Source organism: Canis lupus, chromosome 8 (assembly GCF_048164855.1).
Source record: "Canis lupus baileyi chromosome 8, mCanLup2.hap1, whole genome shotgun sequence".
NCBI lineage: Eukaryota > Metazoa > Chordata > Mammalia > Carnivora > Canidae > Canis > Canis lupus.
The window spans coordinates 24,723,403-24,746,113 of record NC_132845.1 but is presented as its reverse complement, the minus strand read 5'-3'; the positions used below and the strand labels follow the sequence as shown (position 1 = coordinate 24,746,113).

Here is a 22,711-nt window from a genome sequence, read left to right as displayed (position 1 = left end):
ACAATACCCTAGGAAAAACAGAATGCTGAATAGGATAACTGCAAAGTTTCCAAACATTTTATAAATCAGATCACTAATAATATCAACTAAGTGCTGTAAATGTCAACAACTATAAGAAATGCACAGTTACTGGCTCTCTTTATAGGTTTAAAAAGTATGGAGTAACTAATGATGTGAAATGCTTATTACAAACTTGACAGTTATACAGATAGGTATTAAGAACTGGCACAAAAATGATAAACTGAACCATAGAAAAGACATTTTGAAGCAATTACTAATCAGGAAAAGATTCTAATAAATCAATCAGCATTAAGGTTGCTCTTCATCAGCTAGATTCATGGTATTGCAAATTATTTACATTTTTAAATGGCTCACCTGGCTTAGCAATGATATTCAAATAATTTCCATAATGTCTCCTGACAAGGACATCTTAGAAAATTGCTTATTTAACTTGAGATTCTAATGGAACAAAGAGAGTATGGGGGGAAAATTAGAGAAGGAAAAAACCCCACTAAACTAAATAAGAAGAAAATATTAAGAAAAAAATGCCAAATGTAAAGAAATTAAATTTTAAGTATCAGCAAATATAGATTAGGCCTATCTACCTAGAATGTAGGTGTAAATGTAGAACTGTGTATTTTCTCTATGATAGTATATCTATAAGTAACTGTTATCATTACAGAGTAACCACTGACAGTCTAAGCCCTTTTTCATACACTCAGTACAAACCACATATTACATAGGCCTGTTTGTATTTTGTAGCCTCTCTTATTTGGGTATAGTTAAGTTTCAAAGCAGGATAATAGAAGTAACAATACATCATTAACATTTCTTTCAAAAAAAATAGTAACTTTTCTATGTTCTTGAAAAGCCTCGAAGGTGAAACTGTGTCTGGCATTATATACTAAGTTCCACGGAGCATTCAAACTTTTCCCTGTGGTGGAATTTCATTATATTATACACCTTGCCAGAAATTACTTTCCAAATTATTCTCTGTGTTGAATTGAACAGAGAGTGCATAAGCAAAGAAAGACAAGTGCTTCAAGGGTAAGAGAGCAAAGAGAGGGGGAAAGTTCTTGAGTGAATACTCATGCTATTTTTTTTCTGCTCAGCTCTTAGAAGCATGTGAAATTTGACTCAATCCCAGCCCTCAATGGGCACATGATTTACTTGGGCAAAGAGGACCAACAGAAAAAATAAAGGTCTCTTCCAACTCTTTATAGATGATCTTACCCACTCCTACCGCCTCAACTGTTAAGTAGAGTGTATGGCCAAAGAGTTCCAGGATATCTCTACTCCCACCTCGTCTGTGCTTTATATATCCTTTTACAACCTAAGTATTTCAACAGTTCTTTCAACTGATGGTGTAAAACCATACTACAAGAGCTAATTCTTTTCCTATTTTGTTAATACAAATAATAGCATTACACTGTGTCAGTTCTTCCTTTTCCTTCACATCCTTTCATTTAATTGGTTTCCCAATCCATCTCTGAAAATAACTTCAAATTCTTTCCACTTCCGCTGAGTTCACAGCATGATCTTTGGCTTACACTGTTCCAAGAGTTTTCCCAACTGATCTCAATTATTCCAGACTCTCTTCACTACAATCTGTCCTCATCATGCCAACCATTATCTGATACAAATCTAATCCCATAGAGCCCCTTTAAAAATTATTTTTAAGGGATCCCTGGGTGGCTCAGCGGTTTGGTGCCTGCCTTTGGCCTGGGGTGAGATCCTGGAGTCCCGGGATCGAGTCCCATGTCGGGCTCCCTGCATGGAGCCTGCTTCTCCCTCTGTCTGTGTTTCTGCCATTGATAAATAAATAAAAATCTTTTAAAAAATTATTTTTAATTTAAAAAATAATTTATTGAATTACAGCCGACACATAATGTTATATTAGTTTCAGTTGTACTGCTCTATATGTTATGATATTCTCACTACAAGTGTAGGTACCATTTGTTACCATACAACACTATTATAATACCATCTACTATAGTCCCTATGCTGTATCTTATATCCCCATGACTTACTCATTCCATAACTGGAACCTAGTATTTTTCATTCCTGTCACCTATTTTGCCCAATCCCTTCTCCTCTGGCACTATCAGTTTCTGTATATGTGTCTGTTTCTGCATTTTTTGTTTATTTCTTTGTTTTGTTTTTGTTTTTTAGATTCCACATAAAAGTAAAATCATATGGTATTTTTGTCTTTCTTAGTATGGTTTATTTCACTTTGCATAATACTCTTTCAGTCCATCCGTGTGGGCACAAAAGGCAAGATCTCATTCATTTTTTTGTGTCTGAGAAATATTTCAGTGTGTGTGTGTGTGTGTGTGTGTGTGTGCGTGCGCGCGCGTTTATATAACATCTTCTTTATTCATTCTTCTGTCTGTGGATATTGTGTTGCTTCCATATCTTCGGTATTATAAATAATGCTGCAATAAACACAGGGGTGCACATATCTTTTCAAAATAGTGTTTGCATTTCCTTTGATTAAATATCCAGCAGTGCGGATGCCTGTGTGGCTCAGCAGTTCAGGTGTGCCTTCAGCTCAGGACGTGATCCCAAGGTCTGGGATCAGGTCCCACACTGGGCTCCTTGCAGGGAGTCTGCTTCCCCCTCTGCCTATGTCTCTGCCTCTCTTTCTCTGTGTCTCTCATGAATAAATAAATAAAACCTATAAACAAACAAACAAATATCCAGTAGTAGAATTACTGGATCATATATTTCTATGTTTATTTTGGGGGGACACGTGTGTACTGTTTTCCACAATGCCTGCACCAGTTTGCATTCCCACCAGTAATGCATGAGGATTCTTTTCTTTATACTAGCCATTCTGACAGCCATATCTCATTATGATTTTGTTTTAATTTCCCTGATGATTAGTGATGTTGACATCTTTTTCATGTGTCTATTGGCCAGCTGTATGTCTTCTTTTTTTTTTTTTTTTTTTTTTTTTTTAGCTGTATGTCTTCTGAAGAAAAATAACTACTCAGGTCTCTGCCCTTTTTTGAGTTGAATTATTTGGCATTTTTTGGGTTGAGTTGTATGAGTCCTTTATACATTTTGGATATTAATCCATTTTCACATATACCATTTGCAAATATCTTCTGCATTCAGCAGATGGCCTTTTGGTTTTGCTAATAGTTTCCTTTGCTAAGCCAAAGGTTTTTTTTATATATATATATAGTCCTAATAGCTTATTTTTGCTTTTATTTCCCTTGCTTAAGGAGACATTGTCTAGAAAAATGTTGCTAAGGCTGATGTCAGAGAGATCACTACCTATGTTTTCCCTTAGGAATTTATGGTTTCAGATTTCACATTTAGTCTTTAATCCATTTTGAATTTAATTTTGTGTATGGTGTAAGTGGTCTAGTTTCATTCTTTTACATGTTGCTGTCCAGTTTTCCCAGCACCATTTGTTCAAAAGACTATCTTTTCCCCATTGTATATTCTTATTTTTAAGATTTTATTTATTTATTCATTAGAAATACAAAGAGAGGCAGAGACGTGGGCAGAGGGGAAAACAGGCTCCCTGCAGGGATCCCAGTGCAGAACTCCATCCCAGAACCCGGGGATCACGCCCTGAGCCGAAGGCCGACTCTCAACCAGTGAGCCATCCAGGTGTCCCTCCCCATTGTATATTCTTGCCTCATTTGTTGCAATTGACAATATATGTATCAGTTTTGGGGCTATTCTGTTCTTTTGATCTATGTGTCTGTTTTTGTGTCAGTTTCATACTGTTTTGATTACTTATAGCTTTGTAGTATATGTATTCTGAGATTGTGACCTCAGCTTTGTTCAAGATTGCTTTGGCTTTTTGAGGTCTTTTGCAGTTCCATACAAATTTCAGGGTTACTTTTTCTGGTTTCATGAAAAATGCTATTGGGGGGTGCCTGGATGGCCTAGTCAGTTGGATGGCCAACTCATGATCTCAAGGCTATGGGATCAAGTCCTGCATTGGGCTCTGCAGTGGGTGTAGAGCCTGCTTTGCTTGGGATTCTCTCTCTCTTAAAAAAAAAAAAAATGCTATTGGTATTTTGAAAGGGATTGCATTGAATCTGTAGATTGTTTTGGGTGATGTGTACATTTTAAAAATGTGAATACTTCCAATCCAAGAGCATAGTACATCTTTCCATTTGTTAGTGTTGTTTTTTATTTCTTTCATCAATGTTTTATAGTTTTCAGAGTACAGGTCTTTCACCTTCTTGGTTAATTTATTCCTAGATATTTTATTCTTTTGGTGCAGTTGTAAATGGAATTGTCTTCTGGATTTTTCTTTGTGCTACCTTGTTATTAGTGTATAGAAAAACAACATATTTCTGAATGTTAATTTTGTATCTGGCAACTGTAGTGAATTTATTTATTACTTCTATCAGGTTTTTTGGTGGAGTCCTTAGGGCTTTCTGTGTATGTTATCACTTCATCTGCAATGTGGCATTTTTATTTTTTCCTTGTCAAATTGACAATATTTATTTTTCTTGTCTGACTGCTGTGACTAGGACTTCAAGCGCTATGCAGAACAAAAGTGGTGAGAGTGGACATCCTTGTTTTTTTCCTGACCTTAGAAGAAAAACTCTGCTTTTCTCCTTTGAAGATGATATAAGCTGTGGGTTCATCGTATGTGGACTTTATTATGTTGAGGTGCATTTCCTCTAAACGCACCTTGTTGAGATTTTTTTTATGAATGAATGTTGAATTTTGTGACATGCTTTTTCTGCATCTATTGAGATGATCATATCACTTTTATCCTTCATTTTGTTTAATGCGTTATGTTGATTGATCTGCAGTTATCGACCTATGCTTGCATCCTCAGAATAAATCCCACTTGATTGTAGTGAATGATCCTTTTAATGTATTGTTCTACATGGTTTGCTTATATTTGCAGATCCCTGCATCTATGTTTATCAGGATTATTGGCCTGTGATTTTCTTTTTTGGACTATCTTTGTCTGGATTTGCTATCAGGGTAATTCTGTCCTTAAAGAATATACATGGAAATTTTCCCTCCTCTTAATTTTTTTGAATTGTTTGATGAAAATAAGTATTAACTCTTCTTTAAATGCTTGGTAGAAATCACTTGTGAAGCCATCTGGTTCTAGAATTTTATTTGTTGGGGATTATTTTATTACCTATTTAATTTTGTTACTAGTAATTGTTCTACTCAGATTTTCTATTTCTTCCTAATTCAGTTTTAGAGAATTGTATGTTCCTAGAAATTTATCCATTTCTTCTAGGTTGTCCAATTATTTGGCATACAATTTTTCACAGTAGTGTCTTTTATCCTTTGTGTTTGTGTTGTTTTTACTTCTCTTTCCTTTCTGATTTTGATTTAGATTCTTTTTTTCTTTTTTACTTGATATGTCTGGCTCAAGTTTTATCAATCTTTTTTTCAGAGAACCAGATCTTGGTTTCATTCATCTTTCCTATTTTTTTATTCTCTATGTCATTTATTTCTGCTCTGATATTCACTATTTCCTTCCATTTATTAACTTTGAGTTTTCTTTTTCTTTTTCTAGTTGCTTTAGTTGCTTTTTCTAGTTTGCTTTCTAGTTGCTTTAGATTTTTCTTATTTCTTGAGGTAGGATTGTATTGCTATTAATTTCCACCTTAGAACTAATTTTGCTATGTCCCAAGATTTTGTACTATTGTGCTTTCATTTCCATTTGTCTCCATATAATTTTTAAAATTTTTCTCTTGGACTTATTGGTTGATCCATCGGTTGTTTCGCAGCATGTTGTTTAGCATGTTACTTGTGTTTTTTCCAGTTTTTTTTTCTTATAATTGATTTCTAGGTTTATACCATTGTGGTCAGAAAGATATTTGAAATGTTTTTTATCTTCTTAAATTTATTGACGCTGTCATTGTCACCTAACATGTGATCTATCCTGGAGAATGTTCCATTTGTACTTGATAATAACATATATTCTGTTGTTTTTAGATGGAATGTTCTGTATATATCTGTTAGATCCACTTGTCCAGTGCATCATTCAAAGACACTGTTTCCTTATTTTTTGCTCAGATGATTATGCATTGATGTAAGTGGGGTGTTAAAGTCTTCTACCATTACTCTCCATTTCTCCACTTACATCTGTTAAATTTGCTTTATGAATTTAGGTGCTCCAATGTTGAATGTTATACATATAACAATTATTTTATTTGTTGAAGTGATCCCTTGATTATTTTGTAATGCCATTCTTTGTCTGTTACACAGTCTTTGTTATTTTTTAATGATTATTGAAAAATATTTTATTTATTTATTCATGAGAGACAGAGAGAGGCAGAGACATAGGCAGAAGGAGAAGCAGTCTCGCTGCAGGGAGCTTGATGTGGGACTTGGTCCCAGGACCCCGGGATCATGACCTGAGCCAAAGGCAGACACTCAACCAGATGCCCCACAGTCTTTGTCTTAAAGTCTATTTTGTCTGATATAAGTATTGCAACTCTGGCCTTTTTTTTTTTTTTTTCTTCCATTTACACAAAATTTCTTTTCCCTGCCTTCAATTTCAGTCTGTATGTGTCTTTAGGTCTGAAGTGAGTTTCTTATAGGAAGCATATAAATGAGTCTTATTTTTATCCAGTCTGTCACCCTCTGTATTTTTTTAAAGATTGTATTTATTTATTCATGAAAGGCAGAGAGAGAGAGAGAGAGAGAGAGAGGCCGACATAGGCCGAGAGAGGAGCAGGCTCCATGCAGGGAGCCTGATGTGGGACTCAATCCCAGGTCTCCAGGATCATGCCCTGGGCTGAAGGCAGGTACCCAACCGCTGAGCCACCCAGGAATCCCCTACCCTCTGGAACATTTAGACCATTTACATTTAAGTAATTAGATAGGTATGTACTTATTATCATTTTTGTCATTGTTTTCTGCTTGTTTTTATCTCTAATCCTTTCTTCTCTCATGCTCTTCTCTTGTCATTTAATGGCTTTTTAAAGTATTATTCCTGGATTCCTTTCTCTTTATTGTGTATGTATTACAGGTATTTGAGTTGTGGTTACCATTAGGTTCATATATAACATCCTAAGTATATAGCCATCTATATTATTAGTCAGAATTTCAAACACATTCTAAAACAATTTCATTTCTATTTTCCCCTCTACATTTTAGGAATGTGTTATTTTACATCTTTTTATTTTGTGAGTCCTCTTAACTAATTTTTTAGATACAATTGATTTTACTTCTTTTTTTAAGATTCATACTAGCTTTATAAGTGATTGCTACACTACCTTTCCTGTGTGTTTGCTTTTACACATGACATTTTTTTCCTTTTCTAATTTTCTTACTGGTAATTATGGCCTTTTCTTTTCCACTTTAAGAAGTCTCTTTAATATTTCCTGCAATGCTGGTTTAGTGATGATAAACTCCTTTAATTCTGAGTAACTTTCCCAAGCAGAATTTTTTTTTTTCCTTGCAGCATTTTGGGGATGCTAGGTTGCAGTTTTTGCTGAAAGATCAGCCAATAGCCTAATGGGATTTCCCTTGTATGTAACCCAGTTGCTTCTCTCTTGCTGCTTTAAAAACTCTTTAATCATTGACATTTTAATGATTATGTGGCATATGAACCTTCTTAGGTTCATCTTTAGAGCTCTCTGTGATTCCTGAACCTGGATATATGTTTCCTTCCACAAATTAGGAAGTTTTCAGTTACTTTTTCCAGTAAGTTTTCTGCCCCTTTCTCTTTTCTCCTTCTGGGATTCCTATAACACAAATGTTTGCTTGATGCTGTCCAAGAGATTCCTTATCTTGTCTTCATTTAAAAAATTCTATTTTCCTTTTGCTGTTCATATTGGGTGCTTTCCATTACCATGTTTTTCCAGATCATTGATCCATTGTTCCACACTCCCCAAACTATTATAAATTCCCACTAGTGTATTTTTCATTCTGGTTATTGTATTCTTCAACTTTGATAGTTTTTGGTTTTGTTTTTGATTTTCTATCTCTTTAAGTTCTCACTGAGTTTATCCACTTTGCTCTCCAATCTGATGAGCATCTTTATGACCATTACTTTGAACTCTTTATCAGAGAGATTGCTTATCATAGTTTTATCTGGTCCTTTTTTTGAGTTCTTATCTTTCTTTCATTTGGAGCATAGTTCTCTGTCTCCCCATTTTGCTTGACTTTGTATTTGTTTCTATGGATTAGGTGAAACAGCTACCTCTCCTAAACTTGAAGGAATGATTTACATGTGGCCATCCCTTGAGTAGACCGTGTGTGCTTGGTGACTTTGGCTGGCTAGCTGGAGATGTAGCTGTGTAGGTTGGAGATCCTAGGGCACTCTGTGCTGGTGTCTCCCTGGTGGAATGGCTGGAGCTGAAGTGGGCACAGGTTGGGATTGTCCCTGCATTCTCCATGCAGATGTACTGGCAGGATAGCTGAAGCTGACTTGGGTGTGAGCTGGGTACTCCTGTGCATCTCTATACAGAGGAGGCCTTATCAGGATAGCTGAAGCTGAAGCAGGTCTAAGACAGGGGTTCCTGAGGTCACAGAGTCCTAATTTAAATATTCATAATTCCTATCTCTAAGGAAGACTAAAATCCTCAGCTTAAAAGAGGGCACTTAGCAACTTTTCTAGACTTCTCTCTCACCACTCCCTATCTCCCATAGTATATTTCATCAATACTGTACTATTCATATGAGCTAAAAATAATCTATTACTCTGTGCCTCTGCCTAAATCCTTCACCATACCTAGGATACCTTCTTTAGCCATTTCTCCTGGCAAATACTTACCCTTCAGTTCTCTAGTCAAATGTCACATCCTTTGTGGCATTAATTTATCCTTCCCATGTGTCCTTATAGCACAAATATATATATACATCTCTATTTAATCATGGCAGTGTGAGTTTTTTCTTTATTAGACTGTGTGTCATTTTTGCAATTTTTGCTTTATTAGAATAAATTTAGCATGTGCCATGATACGAACACATGGTTTGGAGAGACAAATTACCAAGTCTAGGTTGAGAAATCAGGTAAGAATTCTCAGTAACACAATTCAGTTTTAAGAATAAATACAAGTCGGGAATCCCTGGGTGGCTCAGTGGTTTAGCACCTGCCTTTGGCCCAGACTGTGATCCTGGAGTCCCGGGATTGAATCCCACATCAGGCTCCTTGCATGGAGCCTGCTTCTCCCTCTGCCTGTGTCTCCGCCTCTCTCTCTGTGTCTTTCATGAATAAATAAATAAAATCTTAAAAAAAAAAAAAAAAAAAAAACGAATAAATACAAGTCAAGGCACCCAGCTAGCTCAGTCAGAGACTATGTGATTCTTGATCTCAGGATTGTTTGAGCCCCATGTAAGGCATAGAGATTATTTAAAAATAAATAAATAAAGACAAGTCTAGGCAAAGAAAGTAGATAAATATAAAGGAAATGAAGATTCTAGTGAGAGTGGTTCAGATGACAGTTCTTGATTCCAGATGAGGTAGAAAAACTGGGAACAATTAAGGGACATAGGCTGTTTTCAGAAATCACATATATGGGGATTAAGACATTAAAAGTTGTAATTTGAGGGGCACCTTGGTGACTCGGTTAAGCATCTGATTCTTTATTTCAGCTCAGGTCATGATCTCAGGGCCATGGTTTTGAGCCCCACATTGGGCTCTGCACTCAACACAGTGTCTGCTTGAGAGTCTCTCTCTCTCTCCCTGTCCCTCCCTCCATTCATGTTCTTTCTCAAATAAATAAAATATTTTAAAAAATAAATAAAAGTGGTAATTTGTGGATCCAATAGGTATTTATTAAGCACTTACTGTGTACCAAATACTGTTTTAAGCATGGGATACAGCATATTTTTAAAAAGACAAAAGTCCCCAAGATATTTATCAAAGTTCAAATTTTCAGAGGTAAAGTAGCTCTGGAAGATTCAAAGATCAGAAAGATGTCCCATGGGAAGAGATGGCTGAAGTGTTGTGGCCTGGGTCTCTAGATTAGGAGAGCAAGAAACTCTGAGACTATATTCCATAAATTATAAACAATGGACAGGAAATAAATCCGGACATTGTCAGCACTTGGGTGATAGGAAAAAAAAAAAGCCAGATGCAAAAATAATCTTCAATGAATGTGAGGGAGTGAACAGGAGGTTGCTACATCATAGAGATGGAAAAGGCAGAAGGCAAACTAGATGCAAAAGTTTCATTGGAGTAGTAATGTTTAACAAAAAAGTGAGATAGTAGAAGATAGAAGCAGTAGTTGAGAGAAAAGAGCATGCCCTACCTTCTGACCCAGGGATACATATAAAATGAGAATCAGTTTTTAATTAAGGAAGTGGAAACGGTATTATATGAACTCTCTAAGGGCTTTGTTGACCATGGAATGAGGAGTGAGGTTTCCACTGCCCAGTGAAAATAGAAAGCACAGAAAAGTATGAGGATGAATATACAGCAGACCTTACACTTTGGGCAGTGTTCAAGGGATGGACCTAGCAGACTCAAATTTTCAAAAATGTTTCAAATAGGTACAAGTTGAATCCAGTTTCTAGAGACAGACTTCCTAAGTTAGGTTTCAGCTTTACCACTTATATATAATGACTCCATGACTTTGGAAATTATATAAAATGCTTTGTGTAGAGCTTGCACAGGGCAATTCTTAATTATTAGGTATTATTAATGTGCTGAGGCCCAAGGAAGTTGTTGGAAGCTAATGAAGCCAGTCACAGGCCTGTCATAAAATTCTATAGTTTGAGGCCCTAGAAAACAAAGGTCTGATCAATAGACATTGAAGCCATTACTAGATTAGGTCCCTGATGGAAATGTAGGCCAGTGTCTTGAGAAACTCAGGATTTGAGGCCTCAGGACATTGATACCAATAAAAATAGAAATAGTCAAGTTAAAGACTCAATGGCAAAGAATACCATCACCTGGACCCTGATTAAAATACTCCCACTGAAAAGTGAGCCCAGTTTCATGTTTATTTGCCCCATCACATGGATCTGAACCTTAGAGCCTGAGGTAGGCAGGGTAATAAGACAGGCTTAAAAGTAAATGTGTTGAAAAAAGCCGTTTATATTTATGAAGGCATATGATAAAGTGTGATCAGTAATGGTCTATGGGCTGATATGATAGTGGATTCGTGTTTAAAACATAGGCTCTGGCTTTGCCATTTACTATGTAACTTTGGTAGTAACATCTGCTGATCCTCATTTTCTCTAATATATAAATAATAATTGCTTCACACTGTTACCACAGGAACCAGATGTACAAATGCATTTAAAGTACAGCATAAATATTACTAGAAAATATTTTATAAATTATAGCTATTATTTACTACAGGACCAGAACTAAAATCAGATCTACTGGACGTTACATTTATGCTGTCACCACTGCTCCAACGTGTGTGTTATTCCCTAAAATTCCCCATTATCTAAAAAGGAAAAGCAGATGTTCTCATCCTGTGAGAGAGAAGATGGAGGACAGCTGAGAGAAAGTTCTGGCTCTCTAGTGCAAAAAAATCCATCTAGATCTTACTATAAAAATGTACAAGATTTATATTCAAAGAGAAAAGTGTTATGTAAAACTGTATCAGGAATGAGTTATACAGATAAGTGACCAAGATGGATAGATTCAATAAAGATCTTTTCATCTCTCCTTGACTGAAGAGCTACCATTCGGATAATTTGCTTTTAGTTATGGTTGTATAGACAAATTAAAGGAATTTGTCTTCTTTTGGCACTGCGATCTAACAAAGGTAAATTAGGTCCATGGTTGACTCTGATCATGTCTTTATCACAGCAAAGTAGGATCTTAAGGAATATATAATACTTCCCCCTTCTCCCTGAGGAAAAAAAGGCAAAGAAAGGATTCACCCTGATTTCAGATCTCCATGCATGAAGTGTTGATTGTAGAGTATAAAGGGAAAGGACACACTTAACCATGTTTGTGTGCTTTCAGAAATTGTTACAAATTATAAGACTTTGCTGCTTGTGTCTTTGTAAGCTAAATGATTTCCTATCATTTACTTCAACAAATCAATAAGGAAATATATACTTCAGCAGACCACATTCTACTCTTGGAAAAAAACCTAAAAATTCTTGTTGGCTATATAGTCTTGTATATATCATGCTCAGATTTAGAATTTAACAAAAAGTGAGGGACACCTGGGTGGCTCAGTGGTTAAGCATCTGCCTTTGGCTCAGGGTGTGATCCTGGAGTTCCAGGATCAAGTCTCACATCAGGGCTCCCTGCATGCAGCCTGCTTCTCCCTCTGCCTGTGTCTGTGCCTCTCTCTGTGTGTCTCTCATGAATAATTAAATAAAATCTTTAAAAGAAAAAAAAATTAACAAAAAGTGAGATAGTAAATGAAAACAAAAATTGGATGAATTTTGCCAGTTATTTTGCATTTACTAGGCCACATTAGACCAAGATGGTCTGAAATGTATGCAGTAAATATATTAACTAAACAATGAATGAGAGTTCTTAGGTGGAACACTATTAAACTATTTATAATTAAATTACATCTGTTCAAGAACAACTTATTTAAAATATGTGTCAAAAATGTGACCGTCTTTTGAAGTTTTTAACTAGAATTTGGCCTGCATATCAACTCTATATGCCATCTCAGTTAAGAGTGGTTAATAAAAACATTTGAAACACTGAGAATATACTTGAAGGAGAGAGAATATATTGGTAAAGAACCCCTATAGAGTTCTAGGTTAATTAAGTATGGTGATTCAGTGACCAGAAAGAAAGCAAATGCTAACACAAGTATTTTTGGACATTCTATTTATCTGTTATGAAGTTCAATATTCCCATAGATATCTTGCATTTTTTTAAATTTGTTTTCTTGATTTCAAGTAATTTTCACTAAACTCAATTACATATGGCTTTTGTATACAAAATGATAAACCAAAGTAGATGGCAAATTTAGAGACACAGGTGGTAAAAGTGTGTTGAATTTTCAATCATTAAACTCGTTTTGAGTGTGATTATAAATCCAAGAATATATTGCAAGTATAATTCTACTTTAGCTAAAAGATAAATTATGGTTAATACACCGCTATCTTTTCTCTTATTAACAAATAATATTTAAACTTGCTGAGACATCCTTCTTTATGGTTGTTTTCATAAAGGGATATTTGTTCATCTACACCAACTCTTTTTACTCAATGAAATTGGCACTTCAGAGTTAAAACTTCACTTTTACTTATTAAGAGTAGGGATTCTCAGAATTCTCAAGCCAAACAGCAGCTTCAACAGCACAGGAGAGTGAACCAATATTTCCGGGTTATCGTGATGCACAACCTAAAATGGCTCTTTTTGGCTTTGAAATTTCATTTTAAACCTTATGTTGTAACCTACAGGTTTTATATTTTGCATTCTTCCAATGAATGTATGTTTGAATGGGAAATTAGTTTTAATGATCATTAAAAAAAAAAAAGACAACTCAAAAGCATGCAGCATTCCATTGTCTTATCTAATCCTTACATAGAGAAGCATGGTTATGCAGTTTAGATTATCAGGATAATTACATTAGAGTAAGCGTCTTCCTTTTAATGGCATTTGACAAAATATATTTTTGGAGGTCTTAATTTTGTATTCTTTAAAATAATATCAAATTTTGAGATTTTTAGATGGATAGGTTTAATAAATTTAAATTTTATGTGATTTTTAGAATTAGAAAAAAACTTCAAATTTAAAAGGGATAGTTTTAATAAGCAGAGTAAATTTACCAGTATTGTCATATCACCCCTGTTTGTTCTCTTAAATCCATTTTACCAGTAATTGTTTAAAAACCCTGATCTTAAGAGTCCAAATTCTTTAGCAAGGCCCATGACCTCTTTCTATCAAAACACATTTTCTCTACTGCTTCTGTCACATAATCCACAACCTAGCCATGTTAAACTTTTAGATTCTCTAGTGTGCCATAATTTTGATTCAGGTTTTCTTTTAAACACACTATTTTTGTCTTCAACACTTCCCTTCTTTCAACCCAGCTCTTAACTGTCTCCAAGAATCCTTACCGGATAAAGTTTGAATACGATATAATAACACCCAAAAGTTTCTATATAAAACTTACCAAACTATTTATAAGTGCTTGTTTACTTATCTCACACCAGACTGAAAGCCCCATGATAAGAAGGAACTGTGTTTTATGTTTTGTTTCACAGCATCTAAGGTGGCACATGGTTAGCATGTAGTATTTGTTCAATGAATGAATGAATTCTCAAGAGGTTAAAAGATGTCAACAGACGAAGTAGAAAATACTCTTAAAATTGATTTATATTTCTAGTTGGTAGAAATCAGGGGACTAGTATTTCATTTGAAAGCATGATACTTGGATGTTTTATACTGACAATCTTTCAAACTGGAACCTACTTGTTCAAGGTGCTCTCCTGTAGTTAGTTTTGAGGAAAAATAATTCAACTATTTAAAACCCAAAAGTCGTAAGGGAATAAATCAACCATAACTAACTTATGTACATTGTTGTCATTCACTGGTGTAAAAAGAGCATAGGCTTTGAGGTTAAAAAATCTCTTTCATTTCAGAACAATTTTTACAATCACCTTACCTTAAAATTGGCCCAAAAGGTAATTTTTGTACCACTAGACATTACCAAAGCTACACTTCTACAGTGTTGATATTTTATATAGTGCTTGCATTAATTATCTTAGTTAAAACTAAAATAAGACATAAAGGATATAGATGAGAAAAGGGGCTCAAATAACTGGCCTTGCTCAAGCTACTATGATCAGTAAATGATGATGCCCAACATCAAATCTTGTTTTCTGATGTCCAATATTTTGCCATATACTGTCTTGTCATAATGTGAATTAAATCAGAAGCTCCTTGAAAATAGTTCTATTAGAACATAGCACAAACACTTCCATAAGCTTCTATATTATGCAAAAATCACAGAATTAAGACCACAGGTCTTAATGGGGAAATAGCGGGGTTGGGGCACAACACTCAAAAACTATCAGGAACATAAAAGTAAGAACAGTAAAAAAATGGCAGCACAGTTTTACATATATTAGGTGGTTAAAAATATATAAATAGTGCTACAAATAGGACTTCTTAAAAAAAGATCTTAAGCTGCTTATGTGGAAGTGGGTATGGGAAGTGATGTTGGAGTTTGCAAGTTATTATTGTAAAGCGTTGGTTAACTAAAACTGGACCAAAAGTGAACACCAAATGTGGATTAAGCGTGGCACCTAAACATGTAGAGAACTGCAGTAGCCAACAGATGTCTGAGGGGTATTCTCAAGCACATCTTGGGTACATTTCTACACAGCTGGTTTAGCTGGGTGCTGGTTTTTGCTTTTATCAGGTTTCCCATGATGAATTGCACATAAATGTGAAACTCATGTAATGCTTATTCTCTAATATTTATCAAACATATTGGAACAAGTTTGCCTTTTCCAAGTATTATGAAACGGTATTGTGGTTCTATTTATCCTTGAATTCCCTATAATTCATGTAGCAAAAGTGTCCAACAATAAATGCATTTTGAATGAAAGAGGTTTAATATTTATGGGGAAAAAAAACCAACCTCCATAAATGGAATGCCAAAAATCTTCCCCAAGCAAGGGAAAAGAAAAACTATAAATGGGATGGAACTGAATTTCACATAAATCCCCCACAGTGCACATACAAGGTAGATATTACCTCCATTTTACAGATGGGAAAGTTAGGGCTTTTATAAAGGACTCACAGCTACTAGGTAGCAGAATAAGACTTGAATACAGTTTAGTGTAACATCAATGCCTATGTTTTTCCAGAATTAAAAAATAGAACTTACTTAATGTCTCACAAAATTACAAACTTATGAAAGAGCGAACTATTGTAATGTTTTTTTTTTCCCCTGGAGCTCTTTCAGAAACTTACATTACTTTAGAAAATATTAATTATTCCTTTGAACATATAGGCTTTACTTTCTTGGAATCATGATTAAATGAACTGTAATCACCTTTTAGAAGTTTCTAAGTCTCCTTTATTAAAGGAGCTCTTTTTAAAAAGGTTTTATGTATTTGAGAGCCAGAACACAAATGGGAGGAGGGGCAGAGGGAGAGAGAGAAGCAGACTCCCCACTGAGCAGGGAGCCCAACATGTGGATTGATCCTGGGACTCCAGGATCATAAACTGAATCAAAGGCAGAAGCTTAATGGACTGAGCCACCCAGGTGCCCCTCCTTAAACGAGCTCTTTAACCACAATTATTTGACAATTTGTCCTCCACATAGTGATAAATACGTGAAAGCTCAGGTTCCTGGAAGACTTCTCATGTTTTTAACCATCTGGAATTGTTAGAGTCCCAAAATTTAAAAAGCAAAATAATGGCAGAAGGATTTTAAGCTGAACCAGACAAAAAATAGGAAAACATCTGAATATTACATACAATGCACTATCATTCGTCCGTTCATTAACCAGCAGTAAAAAGGAATAGTGTGATCGGTTGGTTATGGTTATAAAAACGAAAAGTCACAGGAGCAAGAAACTTAATTGCAAAGAAGAAAAGAGGATGGGTGAGAAATGAAATAAAGTGTAAATGACAGCTAAAGCAGCAACAAGATTTAGGGACAGCAATAGTAGTGGTAAGCAGGAAATACTCAGCAAGACAGGACACTGGAGGAAACTGCTAGGCCCCAGAACATTACAAACTACACTAAAGGTATGTAAGGGTCCCTGAAGGCATGCTATGGCAAAGCTCAATCTGTATTTATACCACAGCTTTAACTATGAGAGTTTCAGCAAGTATCACTCGGTGAAGCTTAGGTATTTCAACTATGAATCTACTATCCAATTAGAGTCAGGGAAATGGATTTAAGAAGCATTTCAGTGAGTAGAAAAGTTGCCTATTTACTAACATGACCCAAGGGCATCGTTTTATTATACTATAATAGAGTCAGCTCTTTAAAAAGTGTTAATTTCTAATCACTTAAAATCAATTCACATGGAATTTCTTTCCCTGTCAAGCTAAATTTAACAGAGTACTAAATTAAAAATATTGATTTCTATTATTAGCTATTTATCTATTAACTTGTACAATAAATTAGATTTAATTTAGGAATAGCAGCGGGCCTATATTTTCTTTACTTGGTAGAACACACTGGAGGACTGGATTGGGACCTGTATTCTAATTACAGGTAAGTTAAAGAAAAATGTTGCTCAACTCTTCGACTTTTCTAGAAGTTTATACTTAAAATGAGGTTAGAAACTACCATATAGGGACCTTTTCAGTTCTACAGTTATCCCTTAATGTTATTAACAGTTTTTGTGTCTGAGTAACTTAAAATTACTAATAAAATTTTCACACTCAGGGAAAAAAAAACACATTTTAAGCTTTCATGAAACTGAAAAAAAGTGTATTCTGTTAGAGAGTGCCTCTCAAACTTCAATGTCCAAATGGATCTCACCTGCCAATCTTATCAAAATGTATTCAGCAGGTCAGAGACAGGGCCAGAGATTGAGTTTCTAATAAGCTCCCAGGTGATACTAATTGCTGCTGGTCTGGGACTTGCATTTTTAGTAGCAAGGTTCTAAGATCTTAAGAAATTGTATTGCTGACAAGTGAGACTAGCTTAGACATTACAGAATAGTGACTAATACAATGCAAGGAAAGTAGGAAGTCTGATGATGAAATATACTTGGGATTTGTTTACTATAGGAAGTGAGAAGTGGGTAGAGGAACAAAGTGTTGGTAAATGAAGCTGACTGATGAGAGTTAAAGTCTTCTATTGTTTGTATATTTGAAATGTTTCATAATAAAAAGTAACATTCCTTCTCTAAAAAATCCTATACAACATTAACACCAATTAAGGGGATGAAAACAAAAATGCCAAGTACTCTTAAAGTTGCAAGAAGGGGGGTTATAATAGGAAGCTAGAAAGGATGTATTTGTATTTAAGTATATTACACCTAATCTCAGCTTTTAAGATAATAGCAATAGTTCGTTTACTTTTCACATCCTTCTTTACATTAGGAGAAACTTAAGATCCAACAACTTATTCAATATTTATTAAAAAAAAAAAAGGAATGGACTTAAAAACCTTCCTAAAATTGGTTATGTCATGACATTTCATAAGGAGAATATGGATGTCCAAATATCTCAATCTTTAAAAATTGTAATTTGTGTGTTGGATGACAAAATATACCATCCAAACATCATGAGTATTAGAGTATATGCGCAGTATTTAGATAGAAAAACAAAGTTTGGGCTACAGAATACACACAATTACAGAACAAATTCCCTTTGAAAAGTAACTACTGAATAAAAACAAACACCAAAGTAATGATTACCTCTGGGGAAGGGATGATGTAGGGACTAGATCAAATACACAGGGATGTCAGTTCAATCTGTAAGGTTTTATTTCATATATTAAAATTATAAAGTATGGATAGTATTACGTGTGAAAGAATCAGTGCTAAATTCATAGGTGTTCATTAGGTTTTCTCGGTATTCTGCATATCTGAACGCTTATGTTCTTAATTTGAATAATCACATGTACACTTGCAAAATCTAAAATAAAAAAAGAACCTTAAAGGGAGTATATTTAGAAGAGTAAACAACTATAAAATTAAGATTTTTGATAATAAATTCTAATACTGTGGCTTAAAATTAGTATTTTCTAGAAACCTATTTAGCCACAATAAACCTATGTATGCTCAGTTTCACTAAAGAGTGTTGTACCCTTTTCCTGAATGAACAAATGTTTTTAGATTTATGTTCCATTTTATAATATTAAGTCAGTGAGGAAACTCTGAATTCTTGTTCTAGTCAAGAGAAGATCCTTTCACAGCCTTCAAAGTCTTTTAAGTGTTAGAATTACTGCCAAGGTTCACAGCAATCTTTAAAGTTGTATACTTTAAAAAAAATCTCATTTTTAAGTGGAACCTATAATTAAATATGTATCTATGTTCAATTACTGGGCTATCAAATAGTTCAAATTGAAAATATAAGACTAATAAACCCTTCTCCTTTCATTTGGCTTTGGGATGCAATATATACTTGCATTCTCCATCTTTTTTCTTTAACCAGACTGACACTTAAAATAAAATTAGACCATTAAAAAACTTCCGTGTAGCAAAAAAGGGAATAGGATATGATTTACTGTGGGTAAGCGTACTACATGCTAATCTGGCATGTAGTCCTAAAACGGTGGCGTTGTTACACTTCCTCCTACATAGCAGATTACCATTTACACAGATTTTCTGTGTTTATCCTGTTTGAGCTTCACAAAAATTCTGTGAGGTGGGTAGAGCAGAATTTATTGCATCCATTTTATAGATGAAAGATATTGAGGCTTAGAAAGTGACTTGTCCTTTGCCTAGAAACTATATGGTAATCCAAACAGAACTAAGGAACAAAGTAAATTTACTGTAATTTGATTAGACTAACCTTATCTTAAAATGCCTCAAAATGTGAGTTAGTATATTCCTAACATAATAAAGAGAATGATATGTTACCCTTCCTGGTTAAGCCAAGATATTCTTAGTGGCTTTCAAATGCTACATTACATTTCTAGCGTTAAATATAAAATTAAATATATATGAACCCATTCTTTAAGTAGGTGCTTTGAAACCCATTTCCAAATCCTAATGTCAAAAAAACAAAACGAAACAAAAAAAACCACAAGTTTTTCTAGCTTAGTCAGAAAAAAAAAAACAAAAAACTACCTTTCTACATATTCAAGGTAAGGCCTCTATTACGAAGCAACTAAGTCTTAAGAACACTTCACTGTTAGCTAGTTCACTGTAAAAGACTGAGGCATATAATGGTAATGATGATGATGCTGACATTATTTTCACCTAGCACTTCAGCAATTTATACACAGGACAAGGACTCAATTAATTTAATGTACCAAGTTTTAAATATTCTACAATGTCAAAATTACCACTTCACTGACTTAGTGCTTTGGAAGGAAGGCTGTTTGTTACCACAGTGCACTCTAAGAGACTGAAGAATCTCTACCTCCCGGGCAGGAAGAACTTTGGTGTCTGGTCATCCCCCATCAGAGGTACTGTGAACTCTCCCCAGCTCAGCAACTGGAGCAACCCAGTTCCTACACACATTTCAGGACTTCTTCCAACCCAAAGCCAGCCACAAAGAATACTTGAAAGGTAGCTAAACACCTATATTTCAGATATTTCAACCACCACCCAATACTGAGAAAAAAGGTTCACTCAGGAGAAACTTTGCTCAATTACTATTCATTAGCCATGGTATTGGATTTTACATACTTTAGAGGCACATCTGCTGTTGCTTTGAGTGCTTCTGTAGTACAATCCTACTTTAAGAAGAAAAAATATAAGATCGTCTAGCTTCCAAATAACCCCAATGTTCTTGACTCAAATGTAAACAATTGTTTCGCTTACTATATTTTTTTGAGATAACTGAATTGTTGTATTAATATGGCACATTTAAAGTTATTTCCTATTCCTTCATTTGTTTATTCGCCATGTACGAGTTTTGCATAATTCTCAGTTATTTCATAACAAAACAAACCAATGGAACATGTATTAAAGTCTGAAGTTACCTGACACCAATATATCTATTTTTTAAAAGTAACCAAAAATATGAATAACACAAATAGCCCCCTAACTGAACTCCTTTAAAAAAAAAAAAAAGTGGAAGTTATAACATCACAAATTACCTGAATGTATCTTCTGCCCACCCAAGACAAAGTTTCTTCCCAATAACACCTAATACCCTTTGTTAAAAATCGCAAGGTAATCTAAGATTAGTAAGAAATCTTTAGCAGACACAAAAGATGAAAGATGAAACTGCAGCAAGAGAGCATGGCAAATCCAAAAGATCTATTAGTGCATAAATCTACTGGAAAAAAAACAACAACAACAAAAGAGATAGAATTAACAAGATACAATAAAAGTTATGTCTTTAAAGCAGTAGATTATAACAGGGTGGGAAATGTTTAATATGTGTCCTCCTGAAAAGCAGTTACTATCTTTTAAATTAAAAAAAAACCAGCTGGTATATTTTCACAGCATCTAGATTTATTTATGGTATAAAGCCATAGAATTATAATATTATTACTCCTTTCCCACCCTGGCAGAGAATAAACATGAATTCAGAAGCACAGTGGAGTGAAAAACAAAGAAGAGGAAAGAGAAAAGGCAGCAGAGAAAGACAGAAAAGGTGAATACAGAGCTACAGAAGTGTTTATTGAGCATGCTACAGAGGTAAGCAGAGTACACACAAAAGGAAATTAAACAACCATCAAACCTCCCAACTTTGTTAGAAAATTAATTTTTAATTGTGCCGCTTTCAAACTATACTGAATTTTACATTTCTAAAGATGTAAAAACTCAACTAATAGAAAATATACATGACCATTCTGTCTACATAGATAACAGAATCTATGAATCTTGAAACTAAGTACATCAATTTCAAAAAGTATTGGTCATTTAAACAGAATCAACAATTCAGATTGACAAGAACTGTTCAAATTAATTTGACCTGTAGATTCTGAGCCATGTTTTTATTAAAGTCAGATCTATTCCTAAATACAAAATATTTTGAAGATTTATTAAAACTGAATATTACAATGCAAGGTAAATTAAGACTAAAGGCACATAAACTTTGGTCCCACCTGGTTGTCAGTTTTAGAAAACTGCCACAAAATTAATCTTCCTGCAAATTTTCGCAGTACACTTTCTTTATCTTTGAAAAATACATGCACCAGTTCCTGAACTAGCTAGACCAGTCTGCACATGCTCAGAAATCCACAACCATATTCCAAATCTTAATTACAAACTAAGGATGGCAATATATATTTAAATGCACGTAAGTCATGTCAACTTCAAAAACATCTACGAAAAATATTCAGCCACAAACAAGACATTACTTAGTGCTGACATTTATATGATACGTCCCACAAGAGTGTGTACAAAAAGGTTAAGATTCCACAATGCTTTCCACGTAGGGCTCAAACTTACAGAAATCACTTTGTTGTCTTAAGAAATTAATACTCTGCATCTTGTTAATTTTAACTAATGCCTACATTCATAACTGAATCTAGACCAGAATTGTGAGATACAAAAGGCCAATGTTTTTTTAAAGCAATAAAGCCTAAGGTAGTAAAAACTAAAAAATGCTGCTTTAATTCTTTCAGTATCATGTATCTTATTTGATTAAATAGAAAGAAATGTGACAAGCCAATAATTCAAAATAAGTTCCAAGCAGGAGAAACAAAAACTTAACCTTTTTACACACCCCTGCCTAAACATATTGTAATTCCCATATAACAATGTGCCCTAGACAACCAATTCCTTTTACCTAGTAAATGCACAATAGCAACACTAGTTTTCCTTTTTAAGGCACGTATGTCAACTAAGTTGAAAAAGGAAAGTATAATTAAACTAAAATTATAAACAGACAATAAAAATGGCCTACCTATAGAACAGATGAAATACAGCAGTTAACAACTCTGCCTTTATGTATGCCATTTCATTTTATAACCAAGGAATGATAACAGCATGGAAAAAAAAAGGAAACAACAACAACAACAAAAAAATCAAACTCTGGTCCCCACTTTTCTGAACAGTCAATAGGTGATGACACCAAACAATGTGATACACCCTCAATCTTCACCTCCCCCTTTTTAAATTGTTGACTTGGAGAAAGACACTCTCAGATGATGGTTTTCACCAAGGTTGTAATTATGAAGATCAATCAAGGCCTGGATAGCTTCTTCCACTGTTGCCATCTGAAGAAGAGCCATTTTGTGATCTCTTCTGAAACAAAATTATGAAATTAGATACTTCA

General features: G+C 34.5%; 1 protein-coding gene across 4 annotated transcripts in view; it reads right to left on the bottom strand.

The window, feature by feature from the left end:
- Window positions 1-21,087: 21,087 nt before the first annotated feature.
- The window catches only part of PTBP2 (polypyrimidine tract binding protein 2), a 78,088-nt gene continuing 76,464 nt past the window's right edge, over window positions 21,088-22,711 (bottom strand). For 2 of the 4 annotated variants that reach the window (XM_072834641.1, XM_072834639.1), the window contains exon 14: window positions 21,088-22,680. In XM_072834641.1, the coding sequence (XP_072690742.1) occupies window positions 22,548-22,680 (133 nt within the window). In that variant the 3' untranslated portion in view covers window positions 21,088-22,547. The remainder of the gene's footprint in view (window positions 22,681-22,711) is intronic. The other 2 variants (XM_072834638.1, XM_072834640.1) reach the window with 1 other exon arrangement.